This window comes from Octopus bimaculoides, chromosome 13, assembly GCF_001194135.2.
Source record: "Octopus bimaculoides isolate UCB-OBI-ISO-001 chromosome 13, ASM119413v2, whole genome shotgun sequence".
Classification (NCBI taxonomy): Eukaryota; Metazoa; Mollusca; class Cephalopoda; order Octopoda; family Octopodidae; genus Octopus; species Octopus bimaculoides.
In genome coordinates, this window is record NC_068993.1 from 36,676,219 (window position 1) to 36,698,855 (window position 22,637).

The following is a 22,637-nucleotide window of genomic DNA, read 5'->3' on the forward strand; positions in this document are numbered from 1 at the left end:
CATTCAGGGACATGTTTCTGAGTCATTGCTCGTCATCAGCCTGAAGTAGCAGACCAGCTGGTTGAAAAAACCTGTCTAGCTGTAACCAGTGAATGTGTTTGCACTGAAAATATATGTATTTGTGAACTAGACATATCTTCAGTTTCTCTAAACAATAATTGTTCTCTGCAAAGAATGTTTTTAAAAACACAAGAACGCTGGTGATAGTTGAAGAAATATTCCTCTGAAAAAACTTTGGCTGAACAAGTTGTCTTCCTTCACTAAATAGCTAGGTTTGCCAATTTTGAAGTAAAAATTTCCGAAAATGTGGACAACTCCCCACGGCTTCCGTCCTGGAGTTCAGGTAGCCTCCTGGCTCATGTGAGTTCATAAGGATTATATATTTTTCTGCCATACACAATTTACATAGTCATGTTCCATTGCAATAGGGTCTACAAGTTTCTTGTAATTTCCACCTGATGCTAAAGGGCATATGATCATCCTTTAGGCACCATACGCTTAGGCTTCACACTCCTCTTCTCCCTAAATGTCTGGACATACACAGGTAAGATTTGTTTTTAGGTTAGTTGATAAGCATTTCACGCAATCACACAAATATAGAAAGATCTTTAACAGACATAATTTAAGGATCTCTTTCAATTGTGCACCAAATGTTAAGAAAAAATTACTTAGCACTCCTAAACCACAGACAGAGGCAAGTTGTTCATGCAGGATTAGAAATGAATGCCCAGTGGATGGCCGATGTAACACCGAGGCTACAGTGTATCAAGCAGAGGTAGCCTCAAAAAGGAGCAGCACAAATATCAGTAACAACATTGCCAACACAGGGACACACACTAAAATTTATGTCGGATCTTGTGAATCCAAATTTAAAATTTGCCTGAACAACTCCCAATCTTCTTTCAGGGTCCCAGAGAGATGCAACACGACATTCGCAGCATACGTATGGCACCTAAAGGACAATCATACACCCTTTAGCATTAGGTGGAAATTACTAGAAACTTGTAGACCCTATCGCAATGGAACAAGACTATGTAAATTGTGTATGGCAGAAAGACATATAATCCTTATGAATTCACATGAGCCAGGAGGCTACCTGAACTCCAGGATAGAAGCTGTGGGAAGTTGTCCACATTTTCGGAAATTTTTACTTCAAAATTGGAAAACTTAGCTATCAAGCGAAGGAAGACAACTCGTTCAGCCATAATTTTTTCAGAGGAATATTTCTTCAACTATCATCATCGTTCTTGTGTTTCTAAAAAACATTCTTTGCAGAGAACAGTTATCATTTAGAGAAACTGAAGATATGTCTAGTTCATGCTAGATATGAAACCAATGGTTTTTTTTCTAAAACTGTTACTTTACACATACAGAAATAAACAACTGCTCTATATTTTACAGGGTATGCTCTTTTTCTGATTTATGATCTTATAATGAAGATCATATTTATATATAGATATATACATATATGTGTGTGTGAAGGTGGTTACAGCGTCGAGCTTACGCTCGTGAGGTTGTGAGTTTGAATCCTGGACCGGGCTGTGTGGTGTGTTGTTGAGCAAGACACTTTATTTCATGTTGCTCCAGTTCACTCAGCTGTAGAAATTGCAACGTCACAGGTACCAAGCTGTATCAGCCTTTGCCTGTCACTTGGATAACACTGGTGGCGTGGAGAGGGGAGGCTGGTATCCATGGGTGACTGCTGGTCTTCCATAAACAACCTTGCCCGGGCTTGTGCCTGGGAGGGTAACTTTTTAGGTACAATCCCAGGGTCAGTCACGACCGAAAGTGGGGTCTCATATATATTCTCTTATTCTTTTACTTGTTTCAGTCATTCTATGCTGGAGCACGACCCTGAAGGGTTTTAATTGAACAAATCGACCCTAGGACTTATTTTTTAAGCCCCAGTACTTATTCTATTGGTCTCTTTTGCCAAACCTCTAAGTTATGAAGGCATAAACTCACCAACACTGGTTGACAAGCAGTGATAAGGGGATAAACACAGACACACACACACAACAGGCTTCTCTTGGTTTTTGTCTAGCAAATTCATTCACAATGCTTTGGTCAGCCTGAGGCCATAGTAGAAGACACTTGCCCAAGGTGCTGTACAATGGGACTGAACCTGGAACCATGTAGTTGGGAAGCAAGCATCTTACCATACAGCCACACCTGGCAAAGTTATTTTACTAAGTTCTTCATTTTCAGAATTAACCAAAACAAAGGCAGTGAATTTCACCAGAAATATGGTAAAAGGATTAACCTTGGCCAGAAATTCTAACTTCTATCTATTGCTGTTGTTGTTGTTTAAGCCTGGGTTAGACCTGATGGAGCAAGCCTATGATTGAAGGCTTTTCAGCCTTAACCAATATATCTGTTTCTATATCTATGATATTGTCGAATGTGTCGCTTTTTTTTTTTTAGATGGTAAGGTGTGATTCAAAGGAGATTTGTTTGCTATATCTTGCATGCCAAGCAGCCATATGCATATGTAGAGAGAGAGGCATCCTCTAGTAATGTTGATGAGTAGAACTGATAAATAACAGCAGCGGCGGCAGTTAGTTATGGTGCTGATGATGATTGTGATGGTAGCAGAGGTGGTGTTGTTGTTGGCATTGGTGTTGCAGTCGTTATTGTTGTTTAGTTTCAAGTGGTGGTGGTAGTGGTTGGTGATGGAGGAACTGACAAAGATAACAAAAGCAATGAAGGAGGATGAGAAGTATGCAATAGAGATGGTGGTAGCAATGATGATGGTGGTGGTGGTGTGTAGTTATTGATATTATAGATGTTAATATACTGTCCTTGATGACATTAAAAAGAAATGTCTAAATATTGAGAAACAAAAATTGTTCTTTGTTTTTCCTTCAGACACTCCTTTTTGAAGATGGCTACTTAATGACTGGTAAACAAACAGCAACATAGGATGCAAAAAAAAAAAAAAAACACCCTCTACTATAATCCTAACAGTGTTGACTATCACTTTTGTCCTATAAGGAATTGGGAAAATAAAGTACCAGTCAAGTGCAGGGATCACTTTATTTGACTGCCCTACTTGGTCAAGTACAAAGGTCACTTTATTTCACTGCCCTACTGGTCAAGTGCTTGGGTCACTTTATTTGACTTCCCTGCTGGACAAATACAGGGGTGACTTTATTTAACTGCCCTCCTGGTCAAGTGCTGATGCCACTTTATTTGACTGTCCTACTGGTTGAGTATTAGGGTCAGTTTACTCAGCTGCCCTCTCCGCCAATATGTCATCATTCACTGTTAAAAACCATGAATGCGTGAAGTAGCTGAAACACTGGAGTGCCTGCCATCTAAATAACTTGCTGTATTTAGTTACATCCCTTAGTGTTCTGAGCTTAATTCTCATTGAAGCCATTGTTGCTTTTCATCATTCTGGGTTTGATAAAATAAAAGTCTGGAGGAAGAGTAGTGACCGTGGTCATTGCAAGGTCTCTGAGAATAGTTAGGTTGATAGCACTCTTGTCCTATTTAAATTGTTATAAGCTGATAATAACAGGAAAGATATGTGCGTGGAGAAAACTCCAGAGTATTGACATTCTGGGGAAGAAGGACTGTATGTATTCTTTGGTATGTGGCTTCAGAATGACAAAGGAGTTAAACATTCCTTGATTGATGTATCCTAAGGAATAGAGGCCATTGTCATAGTAGTTAAAAAGGTAGAGAGAGAGAGAGCACATATTTGGGCCAGACACTGAAGTATGTCTGTGAATGGCTTTATGCCCATTAATTGACTTTTCTGTGGATGTAATCAAGAATGTCTGTGTGTTTAGTGGCTGCATCATATCTGATGCTGACCTGCTCCGCCACCCCACTCAAATACTGGTGGGAGTTGGCGGAGGTTAATAAAATTGATAATACCTTTCCTTCAGATTTTAGGTTTTGTGCTTAGATATTAAAGCATATGACAGGATTGATCATTGCTAGTTGCTGACTGCCCTAAATATAGTTGGTTTTAGTCCCATCTTCAGAAGCTGAATTGCTACAATCTACAGCAGTATCTCTTCAGTGGTTAACCTAAACAATCATGAAACCATGCTGCATCATAAACTTGGTTTGAGAAGGATACCACTCCACTGGTCTCTTCTAATGTTTTGGAGCCTTTGTAGCGAAATTGAGGTGCATCACACTTGAAGTAGGACACAGGAGAACCATATCTGCATAAGTATACAATACCATCATGGTATTGCATATACTGGTTTCAAATGTTGACACAAGGGGTGGGGGTGGGGGGAGCCGACCCCAGTGTTCAACTAATACTTATTTTATCTACCCCAAAAGGATGAAAGACAACATTAACCTCAGTGGTATTTGAACTCAGTATGTAAAAGCAGACAAAATGCTACTAAGCATTTTGCCTGATATGCTAACAATTCTGCCAGCTTACCACCTTCATGGTGTTGCATATATTGGAAATCATGATCATTAGTACCATTCTTGAGAACCAGAAGGAATGAGAGCATACATTAACTGGGAACATGATAGGTTTGCAAACTGGTATCTAGAGAAACAAAGCAATGTAGGACGGCAACTTCTGTTGCTAAATCAAGGTACAGGTGTTGTTCAGGCAAGATTCCCAGCTGAATAAAAACTGGAAAGAAGTTGTGAAAAGGGAAGCCAGTGTGACCCAAATTTCATTTGAGAGGAAGCTGTTCTTGAAAGATCACATGTTAAGGGAATGACATTTACACCACTTTTGTGAGGTTGCACTACCTGACTATTGTGTCTTATCCCAGGAAAAATCTAACCAGATTCTGGAGCATATACTCTTTCACCTCTTACAGAGGGGACATGTTCCTCTGGTCAGGTGGTTTATCTTAGAATAGGGCCTTAGAACAGCCCTAAGAACTACTTTTCTTCCTGACTAAACAATAACACACATAAACTCACAACACACAAGAAAGCAGCACTTCCCTCCTTACCCTCAGCTTCCTTTTCAAGTGCCACTTAAAGAAGTTGATGAAAACTTGGCCAGAGAGAAAAAAAATCTTTATCTTCAAACCTTCTAACTTTGATCACCAAACAACTTCCTTCATCATATCCACCAAGCAAAGAAAGACGAGCTGCCCTTCCTTGTCAAAAGAAAGCAGCTGGTCAGTTTTCATAACAAATTCAACTGATAGCCGGATGTCTTATAAATGACAGCAGCTGTTCACCATAAGCTAATGAGTTCGTAAAGCATAGGCACTGAATGAGAGAGGGCAGGATGGTTTCATTGCCCTCTGTATATCTCTTACTGTTCCATTCAGACTTCCATTTTCATTCTATTTTTCTTTCCCATTTCTTTTTTTGATTTCTACATAAACCTTGACTCTTCTTGTAATGTATCCATATAATATTCCCTCAGTTATTACCCTTGTGGCAAATGAAAAGACTTGTGGAACCGATATCCGGGTATTTAAGCCTAACCCATAGCATCCTCCCAGACCAGGTCTGGGTTATGGCCGTCACCTTGTCTGTGACACCAGATACTGATGGTCAACACTATTGAATACTTTAGACTGGTCTAAATTCACCAGTGCCCCACCCTTGCCAGGAACTTTACTAACCCTCTCTATGATGTAGCAAATGACGTGAAGGTTGTCATGTATTGTCCTTCCTGTCTGTGCCTCTCCCACCAAGCTGCCTACGACAAGCCTCACTCTCTTGGCTAACACCTTGGCCAAAATCTCTAACTCTGTGTTTAGCAGAGTTATAGGCCTGAAATCATTAATGATATCCCCCTTGTTTGGGTCCTTCCTGATCAGTGTTACTACTCCCCAGCTCACTGACTTGGGAACTCTCCCATTCTGCTGCCAGTTTGTGTATACACCGGCCAATATGTTCCTGAACAAGTCTGGCATACTTTTATAAAATTCATACAGTAGACCATCCAGTCCTGGTAACTTGTCCCCAGGGCACTCAGAAAGCACCTCTATAACCTCCACAGCTGTGATCGGCCTTTCACAGTACTCAGCCTCACATGCCGAGATACTTGGGCCACCGGCCAAGAAATCCCGAAGGGCATCCCCATGGTCCAGCACCCCACCCCTCCTGAACAACTCGGCGAAGTGCTCGTGAAATGCCTTACACATCTCTTCCTGTCCTTGGATCTCCTGTCCATACTCATCTACCACAAATCTTATCATAGCACCTATGCCACATTGGGTTTCTACCGAGCGAGCCCACCCAGAAACATTGATATCCTCGTGATCCAGTGCATGTACTTTTGCCCGAACTCTGCATCCTTTGTGTTTGGCATTGAGGTGTCAGTCCAAGACTGATCTCACCGCCAAAACTTGGGGTGCAGAGCCCACTATCAGTGCCTCTTCTAACACCTTAACTAAATTCCCTTCTACTCTAGCCTGTTCTAGACTTAACTGTTTGCTAAATCTAATAGACTCAAATCGAATGGCTCGTTTGAGGGAACACCACCACCGGTTATTTAACACAGTGCCAGTTAGTGCCCTCATTACTAATTCCTTAATCTGGCTACAGTAAGTTTTGCAAGCCAATAGGGACTTGTTCAGCTTCCAGTAGCCAGACTGCTGTCTATGGACTTTATCTATATGCATCCTACACATCACTAATTTGTGATCTGTGTAGGGTACATAGGTAAATTGTGGACAACTAAGACTAGACTTATCTCTAGAATTAACTATTATCCTATCTATATAAGACCTAATTGATCTGTCATTATTACTCCAAGTCCACATTAGAACACTCGGATTATCAAGTCTGTATAAATATATATATATACACACATACACATACATATAGACTGAGTTGTCTGGTGATATGAAGTTCTTGAGAAGACCAGCCCACATCAGCGAAACTGAGTTCTAGAAGCACTGTGTGTCCTACCCACACTTAACAAGAAAACTTCTCACACACTCTACCACAACAAACCAAGCTACATCGCTAAATCTCTTCTCTTCCTCACATCTCCACTTCATGCACTAAGCTTACCTCCCACTTCTCAATCCTGTCCTCTTGGCCCTGTGCAACTATATGATTGCTCTCTGCAAGCTTCCGACCTGTGTGTTCCACCCATGCACTGCCTCAATATATCACTGCTATCTGCTAGCCCCCTGATCATTGCTATCCGGTAGCCCCCACTGACTATATATATATCCAGGTTTTTGCCACTCACTCCCCACCTCCATACTCTTTAATCACACTTCCTTCACAATATCCTGCCGCTTATATTATAGAGTTCGAACCTCAAGAGTCTGCCCTGGCACTTGCCACCATGTATATCTCTCTCTTCCTTTACTCAACCATCCCATTTATATTCTTCTCCCCAGCTCTTGTGAGTATGCCAGGCACTTTGCCACCATCTCTATCCTGTTGTCTCCCACTCTCTCTCCTTCTCCTGCACTTCCCTCATGTATTTCCTTTACAGCAGCACACCTGTTTCTGTCTTCATTGCAGCTGCACATCTGTTTGTACCTCCTCTACAGCAAGACACCTGTTTCTGTTTATCTGCCTCACTATAACTTTTCATCACCCAACACAAGATCGTCTCCTCCAATGACCCCTCCCCTTTCAAAAGAGGTTTTTTTTGTTTTGTTTTGCAAGTACTTGGTGACCCTGTCAGTGCAGGTGCCACTTAAAAGTGGTTGGTGTTTGGAAGGGCATCCAGCTGTAAAAAACCTTGCCAAAACTAACCTTGCCTGTACTTGTGCCATGTAAAAAGCACTCAGTCCACTCTGTTGAGTAGTTGGTGTTAGGAAGAGCATCCAGCTGTAAAAGTTCTGCCAAAACAGTTACAGAAGTCTGGTGCAGGCTTCTGCCTGGCCGGCTCTTGTGACACTGCCCACCCATGTCAGCCTGGAAGGCGGGAGTTGAATGATGATGATGATTATGATCACACACACACACATACATACACATACACAAAATGGACTTTTTTTAGTATCCATCCTCTAAATCCACTTAAAAGGCTTTGACCAGCCTGGAGCTGTAGTGAAAGACACTTACTCAAAGTGCTACACAGTAGGATTGAACCTGGAACCATATGGTTGAGAAGCAAACTTCTTACTACACAGCCATGACTGCATCTATTATTAACAAAAAAAATTAAAATTCAAATATAAAGAAATAATAATCGTTTCTATTATAGGTACCAGGCCAGAAATTTTGAGAGAGAGGTCTTGATTGATAACATCAACCCAATACTCAACTGGTACTTATTTTATTGACAACGAAATGATGAAAGGCAAAGTTGCTGTTGGTAGAATTTGAACTAAGACCATGAAGATGTAAAAAATGCAACTGAGCATTTTGTCCAGCATTCTTACGATTCTGTTAGCTTGCTGCCTTAGAAATCATCATCATCATCATCGTCGTTTAAAGTCCGCTTTCTATGCTAGCATGGGTTGGACGATTTGACTGAGGACTGGTGAACCAGGTGGCTACACCAGGCTCCAATCTGATCTGGCAGAGTTTCTACAGCTGGATGCCCTTCCTAATGCCAACCACTCCAAGAGTGTAGTGGGTGCTTTTACATGCCACCAGCACGAGGGCCAGAATCCTTTCTACTAAAGGCAAAAGGCCTGAGATTTTGAGGAGGGAACTAGTCAATTACATCGACCCTAGTGTTTTACTGGTACTTAATTCATTGATCCCAAAAGGATGAAAAGCAAAGTTGACCTTGGTGGAATTTGAAATCAGAATGTAAGGATAGATGAAATGCCACTAAGCATTTTGCCCAGCATGAGAAATAATGATAATAATAATAATAATAATAATAATAATAATAATAATGATGATGATGATGATAATAATAATAATTTTTTTAAAATAATACATTTTTTTTGTTTTTTGTTTGTTTGCTCGTTTGTTTTAAATGTCAGAGTAGGATATAGCTGTGAATTGTCACTCACCTAGAGCGTCATGTTCTGAGTTACATTGTATGCATATGCATCTGTGTGTGTGTGTGTGTGTGTGTGTGTGTGTGTGTGTGTGCATGTGTGAATGTGCATGTGAATGTGTGCATATGTGTATATGCATGTGCATATGTGTGCACACATGTATGTTTGTGTGCACATATGTATGTATGTGTTCAAAAATTTACAATTTGTGACCCTGACTGAATTGGTAAGCAAAATTACCTACAAGCAAACTGGCTGGTTGGTTGGTTGGCTGGCTGGCTGGTTTGTTAGTTGGCTGGTTGTTATTTGACACACAGGTGTCCACTCTCAACAGATCCACTTGTCACAGAATAGATTAAAAGATGACAGCCAGTCTGTTCAACACAACATCTTTTTTACCTTTTGACCTAGAAATCTAGAGTGGGGGGGGGCAAAAGAAAAATATAGACAGACAGACAAATAGCTAGGTAGACAGAAAGGGAAAGAGAGAGAGAGAGAGAGAAACAGACATAGAGAGAAACAAAGATACACATGAAATATGCACACACACACATATGTATGCATATGCATGTCTATACACACATATGTACATACATGCACACAAACACACACACATATATGACACGTTATCAAGCATGCCCACTTTACTATTATGTTTACATGCAGTGAGTGTCCCTAGATAGTTTTTCCCAGTTGTTTAAATACCACATGCATGTGCATGCACACACACGCATGTATCACATTTGGTGACCTGTCCATGGGAGCATGGTGTAACTACTTGTAATAAAAAAGACTCAAAAGAATAGGAATGTTAAAATGCTCACAAAAGTTCTTTTGGTAGACCTACACTTTTTATAATGCATACATGCTGCATGTATATATGTGCAATTATGCATGCATACATGAATACATGCATGGGAAGAGAGATGAGAGAGAACATGGAAGAGAAACAGAGAAATAAAAGAAAAAGATAGATTGATAGAGGGGGTAGTTAAATATATACATATGCAAGGAGACAGAGATAGATAATTACATATATAACTATGTAGGGAGTTAGATAGACAGATGAATAGACCGATAGATAGATAGAGGGGAAGATACATACATACATATGAAGGGAGATAAATAGTTGCATATGTTGGGAGATAGATAAATAGATAGACAGATAGTTAGATACATACAAACATGTAGGGAGATAGATAACTAGATAGATAGATAGATAGATAGATAGATAGATAGGGAGAGAGAGAAAGAGATGATGACGACAACAATGACAACAACAACAACAACGATGATGATGATAAGGAAGAGGAGGAGGAATCTGTTTTAGAAAAAAATATAAATTTCTAAGTAATTATGTAATTAATTAGTATGAGTTTTTCATTTTAAGTAAAATATTCTTGATTTGGGGCAAGTATTTTATTCAAATTAAAATGTTTTGAGGAACTTTCTTTAAAATACATTTAAAAAATAATTTTTTTAAGACATTAGATAATTTAAAGGAGGGGATTAGATAGATAGAAAAACTCCTGCAAGAAAAAAATGCTACAATGCTCAGATGCATTTTTTACATCTTCATGGTCTTAGTTCAAATTCTACCAACAGCAACTTTGCCTTTCATCATTTCGTTGTCAATAAAATAAGTACCAGTTGAGTATTGGGTTGATGTTATCAATCAGACCTCTCTCTCAAAATTTCTGGCTTTGTACCTATAATAGAAACGATTATTATTTCTTTATATTGTGAAATACAGAACTTCAATGGCTTTATATGGTTACAGTGTGTAACAGATTTGCTGAACTATCCAACAACAGGGATACTGTTACAGAGCAATATGGCAAGTTTGTGCAATCAAATGAAGAAGCAGCAGCAAAACTAACACTGATAAGGAAGAGGATGGAATGGAAAAAGTTAGCTGATGATCCTAGGGTAGAAAAAGCACGCAGTGAAGCACAAGAGGCATTCAGCAACTATCAAAAAGCTGCCAACAACGATACAAACTTTGCAAAGAAAGAAAGAGGGTCTAAAATAGATGTACCAAGAGATTCAAGAAGAGAAACTGGATGAAATGATCTCCCAGGTCGAAAATGCAGACACAAAAAGTAAGCATGAAGAAAGCTGGAGGCTGATTAATTCCATCACTGGTTGCAAAGCAGGTAATCATCAAAGGGAAATCAAAGGACAAGAGAATCAAGAAATGGTACACTCATTTCTACAACTTACTTGGGAAGGATCCAGAAGTTGAGAGTGAAACAGAAAATGACGAATTAGCAAAGATACTTGACGGTTTGCAAATTGAGGATGGAGACTTCACAAAACAAGAAATAGAAAGAGCTACAAGTAACTTGAAAGAAGGAAAACAAACTGGTCCCGACAACATTCCTACACTTGGATCCCTGAATTGAACTAAATTACTGATATATGTATATATATATGGATTATAAAAAAACTTTGATGAATTTCTAGTAGGAAATTCCTTACATGCTTATTTACCATGTAAATCTTTGTCATTCCTGTTAGCAAATGAAACATGTGTAATGGAGAATAAACAATACTAAAAAATCTCCACTTTCATGTTTTGTTGTATGTGTGTGTGTGTGTGTGTGTGTGTGTGAGTGTGTGTGTATAAATTTCATTAGCTACCTTTCAGATAATGTTATTTAGACACAGGTCAGGCCTAACATAGCTGCTTTATGATCAAAGGCATTCCACCCATGACTCACCACCAGAACAAAGCTAAGAGAAGCCAAGGAACCATTAAAAAACAAAGATTTGGATGGAGTTGGGGAAAGCCTTCAACAAGGATAAGTGGAATTAAATCCTCGATGGCCTATGCCTTAGGAAAGGCCAAAAGCCGGAGAGAGTGATACCTAGGACTATATTCTCCAATGTATATTTTGTTGTTTTAAGAAAGTAGGATGTGATTTGAAGGAGAGTTGGCTTCTATTTCTAGCTGGTCTAGCAACAGTGTGTTATCTTGGATATCTATTGTTTGAATAATTCAGTACCATGTCATTACCGGTTTGATTCAACAGCAAGATACCCCTAGATAGAAGAGTGCTGATGAAATAATTACTATGAGGGTGTGCTGAAAAGTTCTTGGCTTTAAGGGTATTGCGAAAGGCCCAAACTTCTGAGTTCTTTCACAGGGCTTAGAAAAGAATGAAGGACCTCTGCAATAACTGTGTGAATCTGAGAAGCCAGAAACTTTTCAGCACGCCCTCATACTGATATATTTCACATGTCTGACCACTGGGAAATATTACTTTGCTTGGAAACAGGTGAAGGTTGCGAATAGGGAGGCATTCAGCTGTAAAAAAAAATCTGCCTCAGTGAATTCTGTCTGACCCATGCAAGCATGGAAAAGTGGACATTAAAATCATGACAATAATGGTTATGATGATATTTGAAGTTGATTTAATCAAATGCTCCACCCTCATCTACTTTCTGTTCAAATTAAATATTTATCTCATGCAAGAGTTTTAAGTGCAGTGAAATTATCAAATATTTGCAGTCATCAATGAACTTGCTGATTAGCAAAGATAGATCATATAAGAGGCTTTTATGAGAAAATAATTTTTATTGCACAGATGTAGCTGTATGGTAAAGAAGTTTGCTTCTTATCCATATGGTCTCAGGTTCGTTTACTTAAGTGTGGTTCCTTAGGTATGTCTTCTAGTAGAGTCCCAGACCAACCAAAGCTGTGTGAGTGAATTTGGTAGATGGAAATTGAAAGGAACCTGTCATACAGTGTCATTATATATATATTGGGTCATCCCATAAATAATGCAGTTTTTTATACTTATAATTTTCAAAATTAAGATAAAGTTCTTTCTTAATCTAAAATAGACTCTCCTTCATTTTCTACAATGCTCTTCCATCTATCTGGTAGATTTGCAAGGCCCCTATTCCAAAATTCACTTGTCCATGACAAAAAATACTCTTCCAGTACTGTTCTGACCTTGTCTACAGAATTCATATTTTTTCCATCCAAATGATTTTGAAGACTGCGGAATAAATGATAATCAGATGGGGCAATGACTGGCGAATATGGTGGGTGGGGCATCGTATTCCATTCAAACTGCTCCAGCTTTTGGAATGTCATCTTTGCTGCATGTGGCCGAACATTATCCTGATGGAAGAACGCCTTTCATCTTGAAATCAAAGATGGTCATTTTTCTTCTAGCAGTGACTTAAGCCACTTGCAGTAGGTCTTCTTTGTGGGTGAAGACCTTCTTTAGCCTGGGTTACCAGTGTTTCTCCTTTCCCCTACCCACTGTCTTTGATGCTTAACATTTTTATAGAATCCATTTCTCGTCACCACTTACTATTTGGTCCAAAAAATGGTTCATTCGTAAGATGTGACAGCAAAGAAGAGCACACATTCACTCTCTGCATGTGATTAGACTTAGAAAGATTGTGAGGAACCCATTGACCCAATTTTCTGAATTTTCCAATAGCATGCAGGTATCGATGAATGGTTGAATGACCAAATCCAAGCTTCTCTGCTAATTCCTCAACAGTTACATTGGGATTTTGTTTCACCAGAGTTTGCAGGATGTCCTCGTCAAGCTCTACAGATCTACTTGGCTGTAGTTTCTGGAACCACCGTTGACACTGGCTTACACTTATTGTCTGATCCCCATATACTGCATTAATATTCCTTGCACTTTCTGTTGTTTTGTTGCCTTTATTGAACTCATAAAAGCAAAATATGCTCCTTTGTCACTTCCAGTACAGCTTTGAAAAAACAACTGTTAAAATTGAACTGCACTCTTCAAAACTTGCACTAAGAATAAGGTCAAGGTAAAATTACTACCTGTTTTTATAGGAAGATGGTGCAGGTAATTTATCCAGCTTTTAGTTCATGCAATTGAAAAAGACCACATTATTTGTGCGATGACCATATATGTGTGTGTGCGTGTGTATTTCTATATCTATCTATATATATTACATATACATATATATCTTTTATCTTTTACTCATTAGACTGCAGCTATGCTGAAGCACTGCCTTGAGGAATTTTAGTTGAGTTGACCTCAGTACCCAGGACCATGTGGTTGGGAAGTAAACTTCTTACCACAGCCACACCACCTATATATAATATATATATATAATAATAATAATGATAATAATATTAGGGATAAAAATCCAAATTTACAGGTAAAAACTCAATTAGATTCAATTTATCAAAAATTAAAATGAAATTATTATTATCATTATTTTAAGATTTTTACTTTGTATTATACTTATATTTATTTATCATGCATTTACTTATTAATTTTTCTATGTGACTGTGGATTTTCATGGATGAGTTCATGAACTTTGGTTCTTTTCTCTAAAACTACACACACACACACATATATATATATATATATATATATATACACACACACACACATTTATGTATAAGTGAACTTTTGTACCACAATAGCTATGCCTGTGCCTATGTATACAAACATATACACACATACAAATATATGCATGTGTGTCTATATACACAATAATTGTACAGAAATACCACACAGATGGGTTTCTGAACAGTTTCCATCACTCTTAAATCACACACGGTTGTTTGCACCTGTTTCATTAATACACTTCAAAGGGAGATAGGAGAGAGAGATAGAGTTATGATGACCTTGACAAGAAGTTTAAAGGTGAACAACCTCTTTACATTTTCTAAATGACATGCCTGCAGTTGAAGTGTGGATATTAACCTGTTTGTTTGCAACAATCTAATATTTATCTAAACTCTAGCAATACTGGAATATCAGAAGCTAAAAAAATCAGGAAAAATATTGTCTAAATTTCTAAAATTAAGGACTATCATTATTATTATTATACACTAATATTATAAGAACTATGGAAGGCAGTGAGCTGGTAGAATTGTTAGCACACTTAGCAAAACGTTTAGTGGTATTTCATGTCTTTATGTTCTGGGTTCAAATGCTGCTAGGGTCAACTTCACCTTTCATCCCTTTCGAGGTCAATAAAGTAAGTACCTGTTGAGCACTGGGGTCAATGTAACTGACTTACCTTTTTCCCCGATCATGCTGGCCCTGTGTCAAAATTTGAAACTAACAATATAAGGGCTGTGGATTTGCAGAATCATTAGAGTATCAGAAGAACTTGATACTTGAGATATTTTTTCTGCATGTTTATGTTCTGAGTTCAAATCTCACCAAGGTCAAGTTTGCTTTCATTATTTTTTGGGGATGGGGGAGTTAATAAAATAAGTACCGGTCAAGTACTGGATTTGATATCATTGAATGATACCAAGTTTTCCCAAAGCTTCGGGCCTTGTTCCTATATGAGAAACAATTATCATACACTAATATATTTAGACTAAAATCCGTGTCCTGGTTCTTATAGTCACATTTCAGCCATTGTACTTTACAACCTTCTTCAGGAATTATCATTGTTACTAGCATACCCATATCATCAAAAATGCTGATAGTTTAAATAATGGTACAAAATGGTACATCAAAACAATAGGAGAAACCATTGGTAAATGTCTTCATGCATCATTATCAATATACAGATGTTCAAATTAGCATCTTCATCTTGGTTGTTATAATACCAAAATTTCAGCCATTTGACCATCCAGCCTTCTGGAATTGCCATAAGAATGCATGACAATATGGGGAAGATTTTTTTACTTCAGGGGTTCTCAACCCCCTTTTACCTATGGATCTGTTTGTCTGGTAATTATTTTACCTTGGTGGACTACCATAGCCATTTGTTGTTTATAAACAAGTTTTGTTGATACTTTCAAAATTCCTATTTTGTCTTTCACACATTCCCTTGAGTAGGCTTGCAGTAGTACTCTCCATGAGAACATGTTTCAGTGGTTGGAAGATGTTAAAGAGAAAGAAACCAAGCCATTTCATGCTGTTTGCACAACACATGGCAAAATTTTTCATTGGATCCATAAAATCCTGTGGATCCTCATTTTACTATTTTGCTCAAGTAGATCCCCCAAGGGTCATATGGACAATAGTTGAGAACCATTGCTTCACTTGAAAAACAGGCAAAAGTTAATGAAAGGAAGGGCATCCAGCTGCAAAACAATGTCTCAATAATATATTCTTCTAACCCATGCTAGCATGGAAAAATGGACATAAAAATGAATGACCAAATGAATAACGATTCTAAATGAAATACAAACACTTTAACCCTTTAGTATTCAGGTTATTCTGACAAATGTAATGCTTATTTATTCATGTATTATGCATTATCTAATGGCTTTAAGATTTCAGTAAGGTGATTATTTATTTTTACAATGACATTGTAGGATAGATGAGTGAACCGTGACCTGGCCATTTTGAACATAAAACAGGTAGAATATTTTGGCTGGATATTGCTGGTTAAGGGTTAAGGCAGGCCATTTTTGTATGAAAGAACTAAACACAGCCACAGGTAGGTTGGTACTAAAAAATTAATCCACATCCAGTTTGCCACCTGTATCTTTCTCAGAATCTAAGTCTCTGATCTGTGGATGTGATATCTTAATGTACCACTCCAAATGTACTAAGCTTGGCATCATAGTTTCTTCTTCCTGCTTCTGTATGTGTTGAATGACATAAGAATCTGCCTATCCTTTTCTTTCATTACACTGTCTAATGCGATTTTTGTCCTTGGGTGGTAACTGTTACTTCCTATTTGCTTATCCCTACAAAGTATGAAAAATGGCTAATATTTCCTTCAAACTTTGCTTTTGTTACATTTATTCAAACCCCAAAGAATCCCTCTCAACACATGGCTATGATGCTCCTCCACTACTCTTGCTCATGACTGGAGATGCATATATTGTCAGCCACAAAGGGACATGCTCAAGTGGTTAAGATCAAGCAAATGACAAGCAATTCTGTGGTAATTGAGCAGAATATTTGCTATAAGAATATTTCTGCTTCAGCAATTCAATGCAGAATCTGTGTAAATATAATGGAAAATAGGTCAGTTTCAAAACATTGATGCCCAGGACACAAAAGCAAAGTTTGAAAGGAATATTAGTCATTTTCCTTTCATTTCTAAATAGAAGTAAATAGGAAATAACACTTATAAAAATTGTTATACAATGTTATGCCAAGAGACAAATAAATAAATAAATGAAAACACTGAAACACATTTTATTTTGTACAATAATTTTTTCTTCATTTTTTTTTTTTAAATTTACATTTTTTTTTTATGAATTTATTTCGCTAATTAAATGCCTCAATTACAAGTTTTGAAACTAAAAATAAAAATGAATTAAAAATTAAAATAAATAAAAAAGTAAAAAAAAAAAAGTCCTCCAAAGAAGGAAGTGTCCTCATTGATCTACTGTGTTCTGATTCTGTAGCTGTTGTTGTTGTTGTTGCCAGTATAAGAGGTATCTGTAATCCCAGGTAAAGCTGATATATTTGGCGCTTTCAAAAAAGTAATTTCCATTACTTGTTAAGACAGCAACATATGTGGGGAAATAATATGCAGCAGTGGCTCTCTGTATGGAAAAATAAATGATATTATTCCTTACCCTAAACGGATAAGTTTCCCCACTAGATTGCATGGATGTGTGTGTGCACGTGTGTATGCATATGTATGTGTGTGTGTATGGGAAGATCAATGTACAGAGGATTGTACAAGCATTAGTTTACGTTTTAGAATATGTATGTATGCACGCATGTATGTGTTTGTGTATGTGTACTTGCATGTGAACATATTTATACCAAATGCAGTAAATGTTTTGCAGAAAGATGGTGATTTTTGTTGGGTTTTTTTTTGGCTTAGAATTAAAAAAAAATAATTTTTTTATTGTTTTTAAAAAACAAAAGTCTTCCAAAGTCTGCTGCATTTAGCTGGGAAGTTGTTTTCTCCCTTCACTTCCCATCTTCTCTGCTCATTAACCTACAAGTGTAGTTATGCAGATGTGTCGAAGTTGGGACTAGACAGAAGCAAGAAACATCACAGCAATGTCTTGTGTAAACAGCAAGAAATAACAGTTGACATCATTATTTCTTTAGCTTCTTGCTAGATCTAGACAAACTGGAATCAAGGAATATAAAATAAAAATCATGTATACAATTTTATAAAAAAAACAACAAAAACATATGAACAAGTTAAAATACATTAATGACAATTATTATTTCTATATAGATGGAAACTGAAAGAAGCCCACTGTGTGTGTATATATATATATATATTTGTGTATGTATCTGCCCCTTGACACAAATTGATAACCTGTGTTGTTTTGCTTCCATCCCTGCAACTTGTGGTTCAACCAAAGAGATCAATAGAATAAGTACCAGTCTTAAAAATAAGCACTGGGGTTGATTTGTTTGATTAGACCCTTCAAAGCAGTGCCACAGTCCAATGACTGAAACAAGTGAAAGATAAAAGACACCTAGTGGTGATGAAAACATGTGGCCAAGTGGTTAGTGTGCTGGACTCCCAAGCATAAAGCTGTGAATTCAATTCCTAGACTAGCTGGTGCATTATGCCCTTGCTTTTGTTACATCTATTCAAACCCCAAAGAATCCCTCTCAACACATGGCTATGATGCTCCTCCACAACTCCTGCTCATGATTGGAGATGCATATATTGTCAGCCACAAAGGGACATGCTCAAGTGGTTAAGATCAAGCAAATGACAAGCAAATCAGCTAACCCAATTGAAAGCTGGTGCAACCTTGCTCTCTCTCTTTCTCCTCCACCTGTCACACCACTTAGGTCAAAGATGGGAGAGTTGGAAAGGTGTCTGTGTCTGCTTGCAACTACACAGGCACCTAAAAACAATTAGTGGAAAGCGTGGTACAAGCCATCAGGTCAGACTCTTTCGCAAGTGATGGCTAAGCTATACCCTAACGGTGAATAGTTACAAATTCCTAATAGTGATTATTAATTAAAAAACTAATTAAGAATGTTCAGAGAGACATAACCTTAATTACCATCATCATTGCTTTAACACCTGCTTTTATGGGTCAAAGGAAATTCATTATTGGGAAGGGCATGACTTTAATAATATATATTAGTCTAACCCATGCTAACATGGAAATTAGTGTAGAAATTTTTTAAAAATTTTATAACATGAACCAACAAAAGTTCAGACTCAACACTGATCAACTTGAGATGGTCTGAACAAAAAGAAAATCTCACTTTCCACCAGACTGGATATAAAAATAAAGTAATAACATTTAAGACAGATTACAACAAGCGTAGAGAAAGTACTTTACACTGCTTTGTTTTATTACTGTTCTCATAGCTTGTCTCTTTGATAGAGCTGCAGTCTTTGGTCAAAGACCAACAGCATAATTAGTCTTAAGAATGTTAGCCAGGTTCTCACAGTTCTCTACCAGTTAGAGAATGCAGTTGGTGATATGTGAACTGTTGCTTTCTACAGAGGAATTAATGATGGATGAGAGCACTACACTCTCTGAGTGGTTGGCGTTAGGAAGGGCATCCAGCTGTAGAAACTCTGCCAAATCAGACTGGAGCCTGGTGTTGCCATCCGGTTTCACCAGTCCTCAGTCAAATCGTCCAACCCATGCTAGCATGGAAAGCGGACGTTAAACGATGATGATGATGATGATGATGATGATGAGAGCAATGGAGACTCCAGTCATCAATGAAGATCAGCTGAACAATTTGCTCTGGAAGTCTTTTAGCCTGGGGACTGAACAATTTCTAGAAGGCTGTGCTATTGGGAGGCATTGTTAGACCAGGATAAACTCTAGACACAAGCAGATCACTATAAACTGTTCAACACAACATTTATTCAGCAACTGAGCACTGCTGACTTATGGAATGAAGTCTATCAGCTTTTGTCATGAGGATGAACAGTTCTAGCTACCAGCAGAAGTCCAGTGTGAAGACTGCCTTGGAGCATTTCTTTGGTTGGGAACAATAGGCAGTTTTCTATTGCATGGTACCTTGGGACAACCAAAGTTTTGCCAGCGAGGGTTGGTGACAGGAAGGGCCTCTGGCCATAGAAAAAAATGTTTTAACCAATTCCATTACATGGGATTGATATTTGAACACGTTTTAATTACATTCCTATCAGACTACAACCTGGGGTCTAGGATAAAAAAAACATTTGTGTATCTTCTCATATAAAAGTCCTTTGTGTGACATTCATTGTCCCTACTCTCTACCAAGGATTTTCTGGATAATTTTTGCTAAGATATTTATTATTATTAAATTCTGCCAAGGTCAACTTTGCCTTTCATCCTTCTGGGGTCAATGAAATAAGTACTAGTTGCACACTGGTTTCAATGTCCCCTCCCCTAAAATTTCAGGCCTTGTGCATTTAGCAGAAAGAATTATTATTATTCCTTTGGTTCACTCAGTACTGCATTGCTTGATATCAAGTTGTACCTCACAACCTTAGGTGTCTAACACCTTTCATACAACCCTCACTGTGCCAAGCAAAAAAGCTTTCTGTAGAATCACAAAATATCTCGATATCCAAATTATTATCATAATATCTGACATGCTCAGCTTGTTACTGGAGATATCATTTATGTTTCAGCTGTTCACTTCCTATGAACTAAGCTGGTACTTTCTTTTCAAGTATCAAGAACTTTGTAGAGACTCCTTGCACTACCAGGATGTGCTCTATTTTTATTTCTATGCCAACCTTTTCCAACCAATTTTTAATTTCTTTGCTCACTGTACCTCAAGCACCGACAATTACTGGTACAATATACACCTTTTTTCACTGACCATAGCTTTTTAATTTCAGAGCTTCATATCTCATGAGTTATTCTACTCTTTTTTTTTTTCCCCCAATGATCCTGTTACCCCCAGGACAAGATGTCTATGATCAGGCATGACTTTTCTTGCTTGTCCACTAGAACGAGGTTTCCAATGTTTGATTCCATGACCATAATGGATTCTATCACGTCCTTTGGCTCGTGTTCATTATTACTATTTTTTAGCTAAAGAAAAAACAGAAATCCAAAGCCTAAAAATTTCTATATATTTCTAACAGTAGCTTCCATCATTGCTCTTCAATAGTTTAAAGTAAATCAAAACAGCCATGGCTCAACCCCAACCCCTCACCCTGGTCACTTCAATAATTAATTTATATAAAAAAGGATACACTTTCTCTTTGTCTGCTCGTTTCATGCGTTCTTTCTCTTTATCTTTTACCTTTTCTCGGTACTCATCCTCTCCACTACGACTTTCCTGCAATGACACAAATAAAAGACAAATTATACAAGTCAAGATGAACAACAACGATGGCCCCCACCCCCGTCTTCATAAAACTTTTTCTTACTCTCGATCCTGCTTCATTAAGGACTTTTCTTTCTCTCTCTCTCTCTTTATATATATATATATATATATACAGGGAATGCTGGGTAAATTGTCGCCATTTTATATTTTTAATTTTGCGAATGCACATTGTTTTTTTTTGATTTTGTCAACTACACAGTATAGTAGGATCAGTTGGGCACCATCTGTGAGAAAAACACCATCTTGACACAATTCACTCAGCCAGAAATTTGGAAGTGACATGCTGTACTACCTGGTATTCATGCTCAATATTCCAATACAAACATTTCAGAGTGTTTGGGTGTCAATCTGAGAAAATATACTGAGAGTGATAAAAATCAAACATCCAGTCAACATCATGGTGTTTGGAGTGATCACTAGTGATGGTGACACTATGCCTCCATTCATCTTCCTACATGGCCTCAGACTCAGCATAGAGGTCTACATCATGTGCCTGGAGGAGGGGGTAGTGCTGCCCTGGGTCAAGAGGGTAACTGCTGGAAGACTGTGGGTCTGACAACAGGACTCTGCACCGTGCCACACAAGCAAGAGAACCCAGCCATGGCTGTCAGACAATCTCTGCAACCACATTACCCCTAATATCTGGTCACCTAACTCCCCAGACTGGAACCCTCATGATTATTATGTGTGGGTGCAGTTGAGCAAGAGACCAACAGAACTCATTGTAAAACCAAAGATGACCTGAAGGCAAGGATTATGGCATCCAGCCATAAAAACCATGCAAAGACAAACACAGTAGCCTGGTGTAATCTTCAACCTGGTCAGCTCCTGTCAAACTGTCCAACCCATGCCAGCATGGAAGACACGTAAAATGATAATGATGATATCTCATAAAATATTTGCTTGAGGGACCTCACCAGATAATGCCTGTACTCCATACACTCTACCCATACTCCTTTCTAGGTTATCTGGTGTCAACAGTTACCATCCACCCTCACCACTGATCCATTTCTTGTTATCTACCACACTCTCACTCTTGTCCTTTCTAGTGTTGGTGCCATGAGAAAATGCACCCAGTGCACTCGTAACTGTGGGGCCTGAGAGGTCCCCATTACATTTGTCAAAAACAGGATAAAACCACGACCCACCCCTGGTGCTCATGCCACGAAAAGATGCACCCAATCATCATCATCATCATCGTTTAACGTCCGCCTTCCATGCTAGCATGGGTTGGACGATTTGACTGAGGACTGGTGAAACCGGATGGCAACACCAGGCTCCAATCTAATTTGGCAGAGTTTCTACAGCTGGATGCCCTTCCTGACACCAACCACTCAGAGAGTGTAGTGGGTGCTTTTACATGTCACCCGCACGAAAATGGCCACGCTCGAAATGGTGTCTTTTATGTGCCACCCGCACAAGAGCCAGTCCAGGGGCACTGGCAACGATCCCGCCCGAAAGATTCCATGTGTCGCCCGCACACGAGCCAGCCCAGGGGCACCGGCAACGATCTCACTCGAAAAACCTCATGTGTCACCCGCACAAT

The 22,637-nt window shown here is 38.4% G+C and overlaps 1 protein-coding gene across 1 annotated transcript in view; it reads right to left on the reverse strand.

Annotated features, from left to right (window-relative positions):
* Positions 1-17,006: 17,006 nt before the first annotated feature.
* LOC106878851 (THO complex subunit 2) overlaps positions 17,007-22,637 on the reverse strand; it is a 198,905-nt gene continuing 193,274 nt past the window's right edge. Inside the window, exons 38-39 of the mRNA XM_052972430.1 lie at positions 20,958-21,043; positions 17,007-17,894 (exon numbers count right to left, since the gene is read on the reverse strand). Coding sequence (XP_052828390.1) covers positions 17,870-17,894; positions 20,958-21,043 — 111 coding nt within the window. The 3' untranslated portion in view covers positions 17,007-17,869. The remainder of the gene's footprint in view (positions 17,895-20,957; positions 21,044-22,637) is intronic.